Raw genomic sequence first — 9,796 nt, forward strand, 5'->3', positions numbered from 1 at the left:
TTCAAATTTTCAAATTGGCCTTTTTTAGCTTGCTTTCTAATGCTACTCATGCATTGTTCTAGCAACTGGTTTCCTCTGTGTGCGTAAAAAGGAAGACTTTGTCGGGTTTGTTCCAGTATTGATTGCTGTAATGTGGTAACAACATGTACAATTTTAGGTGGAGGTTTTGAGTTCTGCAGCCAAGCCAAAGAAAATAGCAGTCAGGGGTTCAGACGGGAAGGCATACTTCCTCATGTGCAAACCTCACGTAAGTGATAATGTACAGACTTACCATAGGTGTACACGGGCCTCTATTTGATGACCCTAAGGTGGTGCTGCAGACTTATACCTGACGCCATCATTGTTCCTGCTACCTATGTACATTTAACCCTCAAACCACCGTAGCTTTTTTGTGACGTAGATTACCGTATGGGGTCAAAACTGACCCCAAAACGTTTTGTACAAATACAGTTTTTTGTGTGAATCTTTTTGTGATTTGTATATATGTATAGTTTCATTAATCTATGTGGGACAGTCTGACATGATTAGGTGAGAAAACTTCTAGCTCATTATCATAATTTATGCAAAAGATCATGAGGACCACATTTTGCATCAACGCTATTCAGACCGGGAAGGAGGTTTTTTATGCCTGTACCAGCTTCAATGCCATATAGCGCCTGAATGGCTTATGCTAAGGCCACCAAACTTGGTAACTTTTTAGAAAATGTTGATAGCAAACATTTTCAATGAGTAAAGTATGTTCATCATTTTTTATGTTGCCATGGCAACGGAATTCTGACAGACATATTTATTACGAAATTTTCTAACTTTGTATTAAACATTTAAGTTTTAAGGTTTTCTTGGCAAATAACAATTGTTTATCACATCTTATAAAATTCAACATAAATTTCAGGACTCAATATTCATAATTTATGCTAATTTGATGACGTCATCAGTCAAAATCCAAGATGGCGGCCGATATTACCTAGATGACGTCATAATGTCGTCATACGACATGATAATGGCACAAAAGTTGTTACAATAATTTTGGCTTACACGTACATCATTCCCTGAAAATTTCGTGATCCTACAATAAGTGGTTTAGGTTTGGGTCGCAAAAGTTTGTTTAAAAAATGCTGGGGTCAGTTTTGACCCCACTGGACCTTGTATAAACTTTTTAGGATAACTTAATCAACAATGAGTCAATCTCGGTAAAAACGTATAAGAAGTTATAGGACAGATATACAAACAAACTCCTAGGAAGAAATTTGTTTTCGACCAGAATTGACATAATGGCACACATTGATATACGCCTGGGGTCAGTTTTGACCCCATACGGTGGTTTGAGGGTTAAGTTGAAGTCTAGATAGGGAAACTAACAACCTGTAAGGTTACATAATTTTGGCAAGTAAGTTTTCTTTAGTGTAGGTCAATTTAAAGGGTGTTAAGTACATGTGTGATCTATTCAGTTTATAAACATGAAGACATGCTATAAGAAATTCTGGTATATCTCCGACTGGTATATCCAACAACATGGTTGTTGCTTGTTGTCTCAATGAAACTTCAACTGAAGTATGATGAATTGTCCTCAAACCAAATCCATGTTTGTGTTGAAAGTTTAAGTTACATGTGCTTCTAAAACAAAATTTTAGTTCTGGCATATGTGGTATTTACCCAATAGAATTTTGCAACAGAAAAAAAAGAGTGGTGAACAGTTAGATTGTATTAACAATAGGATGACCTGCGGAAGGACTGTCGGCTGATGGAGTTCAATGCTATTGTCAATAAATGCCTGAGGAAAGACCCAGAGTCTCGGAGAAGGCAGCTGTACATCAGGACCTATGTAAGTGCTAAGTGTTGTCTGTAGAACAGTCTACAGAACAATTCTCTCCTTGGTGCTGAATGTTTAGTTTGTGGAACATTGTAAAGAATGCCGTTTACATTGATACTGTGGAATGTGTAGTCTGTAGAGCACTACTGTATAGAAAAACTATATTAAGATTGCCCTCTCCTTGGTGCTAAATTTTAGTCCACAAGACAGTGTACAGAATGGTTCTCTCCTTGGTGCTGAATATGCACAGTCTGTAGTCTGTAGAACACAATGAAGAATGGTTCTCTCCTTGGTGCTGAATGTGTAGTCTGTAGAACACTATAAGGAATGGTTCTCTCCTTGGTGCTGAATGTGTAGTCTGTAGAACACTATAAGGAATGGTTCTCTCCTTGGTGCTGAATATGTAGTCTGTAGAACACAGCAAAGAATGGCTCTCTCTTCACAAAAGTGTGTGCAACATTCATGATTGCTGCTAGTTCTTCGTACTCTAACCAAAACTTGTAATTCTTACATTGTCTGTCATACAGTCGGTGGTTCCCCTGAATGAAGAATGCGGGCTGATAGAGTGGGTAAACAACACCCACCCTCTACGTCAGGTGCTCATCAAGATCTACAAGTAAGCGTAGTACTTATTTTAATGACAGTGGGGAGGAAACTGTCAATAAATGCTGTTAAAGTTATTTATATCATTGTAGCATAATGGTATGTATCCCCGTACCCAATATTCCTGTGTGTATTCCGAAGAGGGTTGTATTCTGTATATTTACTACTGTATGTTTACCAATAGAGAGAAGGGCATGTACACCAGGGCTAGTGAGTTCAAGCCTTTCCTCTCAAAGGACCTGCAAAAAGAGTGAGTATTTCATTCCTTATGGTTGCTCAAGGAACCGATAGAAGCATAATAGTAATATCCATGTGCTATCAATTCTTGACTCATCATAGATGATTTCACAGACGCATGATACTAGTCTAGTAAGAAAGTTTGAGAACCACCTGGGGCTGCTGAAAAAAAGTGGTTGCTGGTTGGATAAGACAGTTGGCTGCTTAGCAGGTGGTCTTAACTATGTCTATGTCTATGTAAAACTGGATGAGACTGTTTCAATGTGGCTTGTGACAGGAGGTGGTTGGCTATGCCAGGTGTTCTGGCTGTATATTGCATACTTTTGCCAGTACTACTTCTGATACCTGTATTGTCCACAGGGAAAGACTGCACATGTTTCAGAACACCATCCTACCCAAGCACCCTCCTGTGTTCAGGGAGTGGTTCCTGAAAGTGTTCCCTGATCCAACCTCATGGTGAGTGAGTTGTCTTACTGAAGCCAGGCTGGAACTACTTGGGTAAAGAGATATTTCACCTGATGCCATCGCTGTTCTGCCATATTTGTGTCCCTATTTTTCATTTTCGTGTTTCCATTTGCATTTTGCTGTAACAGTTTCACTTCTTTAGTTTGGAGAAACCTTCTGCAAAAAGTACCCAAGCCACGTGCACTGTTCCTTTCCCAGTACATAAGCTTCATTGGGTGTCACAATGCCTAGCCTGAAATGCTTTAAGTATATTTTTTCCCTGCAAAATAGAAAAAAATTCTAGTTTGGGGTATTTTCGAGCCCTGTTACTGTACAAGATCTTATGGTAGGAGATCATATTCTAGTACTGAAAGAATCATAGATGCTGAAGTAGATTTGATGAGTTTTTCTTGCACCTGCCCAGGTACCAGGCCCGTCTGAACTACTGCCGCACCACAGCAGTCATGTCCATGGTGGGGTACATCCTGGGGCTGGGGGATCGACATGGAGAAAACATCCTGTTCGACTCCACCAATGGGGACTGTGTGCATGTGGACTTCAACTGTCTCTTCAACAAGGTGGGGTTTCGCTTTCTCCAACTTCTTTTGAGAAACATTTATCTGCCTGTCCTACATGTATATGCAAGTTAGGTATTATTCTCATTGTGGCTATGTCCAAACTACATGTACATGTCATACCTTTTATTCTGATAAAAAGGGTCTTAAATGATATTCCGTTTATCATCAAAATCAGTTTCATCCCTTAATCTTGTGAAGTGTGTATTGAATATGTCTGCAACTTAGTTTAATTCACCCGTTTTGCATGTGCTTTTGCATGGTTTGCTTCACTTAGCTATATTTGTAATTTGTTAGACCAAATTACATGTGTGCATAGGTGTAACATTTGTAGGATAGACATAGTCTCAACAATATAGAAATAGTCTCAAACATGACTCATTGAGTAGTCACAGCAGTGACAGCACTTGATGTATTTTTGTGTGTGCAGGGAGAAACATTTGACTGCCCAGAGTTGGTGCCCTTCCGTCTAAACACAACATGGTCAACGCAATGGTAAGTCAGGGTCTCACATGTGTACTTTCCTGTCTGACAGCAAAACTGCAAAAGCGTATGCGTTGAGACTTTGATTGAATCTATAATGGTGTTTGCTGTATTGATGCACATTTGTGCCGTTTTCCCCGACCATCAAAAAGCATTTTACACTTTGTTCAATCCTAGCTGAATAATAGGACACAACATTCAATGTGAAAAAGGCATTTTAGTCCCTCATAGGTCATTCTAGAAGGGCTAATCAGAAATGATTTGTTTGAACTAAAACGGAAGAAACAAGTTTTTGCTTGTCTGGGACACAATGGACTCCTCCTTAACAATTCTTAAAAGTACATAACACATAGCCCACCAGGTGCCATATATCTCACCATGACATGTACAATGTTTATCTCTGCCATAGGGTCCCTTAGGGTATGAGGGGATCTTCCGACGGGCCTGTGAGACAACCATGAAAGTCATGAGGGAACAGAAGGACCCTCTCATGTGGTGAGTGATGTATTTCTTTATTGCATACATAATTGTTATTGCATTAACAGAGGAAAACCGGAAAATTGAAATACAGTATTACCGAAACATTATCACTTTCAGACACCAAGCATTTCTGTATATCTGCTCCAGTTTTCTGTTTAGTGCTAATCTTACATGTACATTTGTATTTGGTAATTCCCTTTCACCATTTTTCATATCCTTCAGCATAGTCTGAGACTCTGAAGAACACTGCAAAGAAAGTTTATCTCCTTGGTGCTGAATGTGTAGTCTGTAGAATGCTGAAGAATGGATCTCTCCTTGGTACTGAATGTGAAGTCTGTAGAACACTATAAAGAATGATTCTCTCCTTGGTGCTGAATGTGTAGTCTGTAGAATACAAAAGAATGGATTTCTCTTTCATGCTGAATTTGAAGGTAATACAGTAGCAGCCCACATACATATAGACATTGTATTTCCCATCCTAATGGGATGATGCTGGTGTTTCTGCCCATGCAGTGTGCTGAGGTCCTTTATCTTCGACCCCTTGGTGGAATGGTCCCGAGTGAACAAGAGCACCAGGTCTGTGGTTCCTGAGTCAGGAGAGATCAGCAATGAGAAGGTAACTGTACCTCACAAGTTATCTCACAATGTTTTTATACTTCTTCTCCACGGTAGGGGATGTATGGAAGCTCTAAAAGAACCAACTTTTCAGAATTTTCTGTTTTTGTTGACAGAAAGATGTCAGCTAGATCTTACTGGAAGGTTGTGTACTTTAGCTACTTTTTCAGGTGCCAACAGTATATTAAGACAGTATGTTGTATCTAATGCTTTGAATATGATAGCAAATAATTGCTTGACATTTTGTAGGCTATGACACACGTGAGGGACATAGACCAGCGGCTTCAGGGGGTGTTCAAGAAGATGCGAGGGCTTCCACTGTCCATCGAAGGCCATGTTCACCATCTCATACAGGTATTATAACTACCTCTGCCTTTCCTAGCTGTGGTGAATCTGGGACTGTGTGTTTACTTGTATATTATATATAGTAGCCCTCACCAAAATTAGCAAAAGTGCGACATGATTTATATTTCCTACTTGAACTCAATGTATTCTACTAAAAAATGTCAGTCTACTAAAAAATGACAGAGACCCAGGATACTGGTGTGGCCGGAGCTAACACATGAATTTTGAACAAAAGCTACTAGTGTTGAAGTGGGAAAGCACACGTTTCAGGTGGGTAACTGCAACTCCATGTTTCTGTTCCAGGAGGCCACATCAGACCTCCTGCTGTGCCAGATGTACATCGGATGGGCATCTTTCCTGTGACCTGGATGCTCTGGCCTAACAGATTAATGGTACATTCACCTTAAAGGCCTACAGTAGGAAACCACTTGAGCTGGACTACAAGGGCTAAACTACTTCCTTAATGCTGTTTTTGAAACATGCAGAAAGGACTATTTGTTGCTGATTTCCTCACAGATGTACATGAAGGATCCAACTCAGTCTTTGTTTTGTGGCATTTACTACATCTCTGTAGTTCTGTACACTTTAACTCCTCAACAGGAGAAAAGTGCAGGCAAAAAAGATGTATCATAAACTGCTGCTGAAGATGAGTGACTCGGCACATGGTTGAGACTACAAATGTGGTATGAACTTCAGACTTTTCCATGTAACATACTGTTGGCATATTAAATGGCACTGTTGCCAAAAGCTGAACTTTCTTTCAAGCCTCATTAATATCTACTGCATCATTCAGTAAAGAGAGAAGGAAAACATTCATGCATGACAAACAGCTCTTCAGCTAGCAGATTTTTTACTTTGAGTTATGTGTTTATTCATCCAGTGAAATCATGATTACGTTAGTGACTTAGTACAGACAAATCTGGTATCAGCCTTTGCACAATGATTGGAAATAAGATTAAGCAATATTCAAACCAATTTAGGTGTCATCCTTTTGTGATTCTTATGTGTCACTTCCAAACATTTTTGATGATACAACACAGGATTCAACAACTAATTTCACGATTTGGGAAATATGGAAAAAGGAATATTTGAAACATATCCTCTATCGATAAGTATGGCAGTGATTCGAACATTACTTATGCTGCCAAGAAACAAATAATTAGCGTGATTGCAATCTCGGGTTTGAAAGTCATAAGATCACCATACTAAGTATACATGTACATGTATGCACCGTATCTGCACTTCAAAATTTAAGTTAGTAGGGATCGCTTTAACAGGTTGCAAGCTTCTGGTATTCTTTATCAATCATTTGTTATCTATATACCAGGAACGGTAAAAAAAATGATAATTTTGACAATACATGTTTGCTAAGATAACTAATAAAATGACTTATTTCAAGTGGAGACACCTCCCTTAATTAATGTGCACTTACTTACACTTACATTGATTATGATGTGGGGTGAAAACTAGACCTGAACCATATATCTGCTTGGAGATTAGGTAAACTGGCTTGTTCCTATTACAGCATTGTACATGCTTTGTTCCCATCATGATGTTTGACTACCTACATGTACAGACGTGTTAAATATGGCAAATGTTACAATCCCATCTTAACCTACTTCAAGCTAACAACAGCTGACTCAAAATATACAATACTAACAAAGGGACACACTGGTAGCATTGCACCTTCATGTGAATATGTACAACATTAAATTACGTTTTAGAATGAATTAACAAGTATTAGGTACATGATTGATGATGGCAAGTATAGGCATCATGCTATGAATCAACACAGATGACAGTAATGATTATGATTACCTTAGTCTAGCATCTATGGGACAACTGTCCTTTATGCTGAATTACAAAACAAGAGATACAAAATTACAAGTACTTCGATACACTACAAATCTACAAAAATCAAGATAAAAATTAAGACTACACTCAAATAAAAATAGATTCAAGATAAAACAAATGACTGTTAAAAATGCTCTTCTTACAGACATGGTTGTAAAATGGTGTTCTCGGTCTACAAGACCACCAACATACAAGGCAGTTCCTATCAAGGCCACATACACAGCAGGCGAGAAGCACAACAAACTACGGGTTATCTCAGGAAAATACAGACTACAGTGTGAAAAATCATCTTCTAATCTAAAAGCCCACACACTTCAGTTCTGGCCATTTTAGAGTCATTCGACTTAGGAATTAAAAAATCAGGTGGTCTCTAATATGAAGTAATAATAAAGTAATGGGCACAGGAAACACTTCCTCAGTCGTCCCCGTTCGCTGCTGCTCCGTTGTAACTTGAGACAGACATCCTACGCAGGAAGGAGAAGAGAGGGGTCCCCACTATGGACTTCCTGTCCATGCTTCCTATAGGGGAGTAGGGAAACGCTGACGTCAGAGAGTCATTTGCATCAAACCCTCGGGGGCTCTCGAACGTGAAGAACATTCCACTCTCCTGACTGGTGTTGTGTTGGTCAGGTTTGGACATCTCCAGACTGTGGATCTTCATGTTTAGGATGTGCAGTTCGTCCACGAGCAGACACTGGTGGAAGTACTCTGAGGGAGGGCCACCGCCGACGGTGTGGGCCCACGGTATCCACCTCATGTAACACTGGGTCCATAACTTCAGTCCTGCTCCGATGTTAATCGGAAACAGCGGTCCGTTGAAACTTGGCGTGGAAGGCGCTGCGAATGACACCTGCGCAGACGCGCTGGCTTGCTTCTTCTTCTTGCTCTTCCACTTGTTCCTGGACTTGAAGCTGCCCAGCGTGTTGGTGGGGTTGGGAGGTACCACTGTGGGGCCGTTGGAGGGGTGTTCGGGAAAGTACTCCGCCAGCTTGCCGCCGTACAGGGGGTTGTTGAAGAGCAGGCGGTCCTGGTCAGAGAACTGGAGGGACCAGTCCCACACAGGCATCAGCGTTGGTGACGTGTTGTCATTCTTGTCTCGCTTGGCATCCATGCAGGCAACATATCTGGAGATACAAAGGCAAAAACAACAGGAAAATTGTTATACTTCCAAGTGATAAGTCACTCTGCCATCCCTGTCTATTTCTGTGACATTTGTTGACTGACGTCTTTCCTTTCACATCGCAAGCTATAAAACTCCATTAACTCGGGAGAAATGAGTACCTACAGGTAGCTTTGGTTAGAGACATTGTCTTGGATGGTCCCTAATGCTGAGGTCTTATACCTTGTACATGTATTTATACATACAAATGTGGCATGTTAAGGCAGTATGCAGATTAAAGACTGGACCGGCCTGCCCCTTGCCAGCTCCCAAGTGTTGCCACATGATAGGGCAAGATGGAGAGAGGCAGTGTACTCAGTGGCTAAGTGACCCCATGATCACCCCTGGTCAAGGGACTGGTAAGCGGTAAGTATTGGTTATGCAAACAAACAAACTTGGTGGGGTAGGAAACTGACCTGTCCCTTTCACTGTGGAAGAGGAAGGTTGCAAACAACGGCACCCTGGCGTACAAAACTGGTGTGTTAAGGCGGTATACTGGTTAAGCAAACAAAGATAATAGGTAAGGAAACTGACCTGTCCCTTTCACTGTTGAAGAGGAAGGTTGCAAACAGCGGCACCCGGGCGCTGTCCCACAGGGTGGTCAGGTACGTCTCCGTGAACTCAAAGCATGATGGGAACTGCTGCAGCAGCTGCCATACACAGTCCAGGAACAACAGGAACACTGGCGACTGGAGGGAATAAACATGCAGGGTTAGTACTAGAGCTGAAGGACTAGACAGATACTGGTACAGAGGTATGGGTGCAGGTTTGAACCTATAAAAACAATTCAACAAAAGTGACCTGTCTTCAATCGAGACATCTATCTTACACAATAAATTAGTAATCTCTGAGGCTGAAAGAAAGAAGCTTTTTGAAACAATTAAAATATCCCTGAGCTTTCACGATTTAGAAGACGCAAAACCACATGTGCTATTGACATCACAAAACCCACTTCATCACTGAATATGTGGGACTCGTCAACCACTGCCTCCAAAAGAAGCCCCCCGCCATGAGGAGGACATTTTTGTTACCTTTTTCTGTTACTGTATCTGTGCCCACAACTGCAACTAGTCTACATGCATGTGTTTGCAATTTAAGATTCCATGACTAATACTTTTATCCGCACTTATTATCCGCAGGTAACCTATATCCATGTTTTGAAAATGGGCCTTAGGGATATCAAGTGACGAC

General features: G+C 40.7%; 2 protein-coding genes across 2 annotated transcripts in view; one reads left to right on the top strand and one right to left on the bottom strand.

Annotated features, from left to right (window-relative positions):
- Window positions 1-9,796, bottom strand: part of LOC118407280 — a 42,272-nt gene that overhangs the window by 21,070 nt on the left and 11,406 nt on the right. The gene's annotated exons all lie outside the window — the stretch shown is intronic.
- Window positions 27-5,235, top strand: LOC118407274 (serine/threonine-protein kinase atr-like). Its single transcript, XM_035807728.1, has 9 exons — window positions 27-247; window positions 1,715-1,822; window positions 2,338-2,426; window positions 2,598-2,663; window positions 3,011-3,106; window positions 3,519-3,672; window positions 4,100-4,164; window positions 4,562-4,647; window positions 5,146-5,235. The coding sequence occupies exons 1-8, from the start codon at window positions 233-235 to the stop codon at window positions 4,569-4,571; spliced, it is 603 nt and encodes a 200-aa protein (XP_035663621.1). The 5' UTR covers window positions 27-232; the 3' UTR covers window positions 4,572-4,647; window positions 5,146-5,235.

This window comes from Branchiostoma floridae, unplaced genomic scaffold (genome assembly GCF_000003815.2).
Source record: "Branchiostoma floridae strain S238N-H82 unplaced genomic scaffold, Bfl_VNyyK Sc7u5tJ_1152, whole genome shotgun sequence".
Classification (NCBI taxonomy): Eukaryota; Metazoa; Chordata; class Leptocardii; order Amphioxiformes; family Branchiostomatidae; genus Branchiostoma; species Branchiostoma floridae.

Bases quoted from the DNA above. Each gene is read 5' to 3' on its own strand.
- LOC118407274 (XM_035807728.1), top strand. The intron at 3,107-3,518 runs GTGAGTGAGTTG...GCACCTGCCCAG, and splicing joins TTCCCTGATCCAACCTCATG to GTACCAGGCCCGTCTGAACT. The intron at 3,673-4,099 runs GTGGGGTTTCGC...TTGTGTGTGCAG, and splicing joins TCAACTGTCTCTTCAACAAG to GGAGAAACATTTGACTGCCC.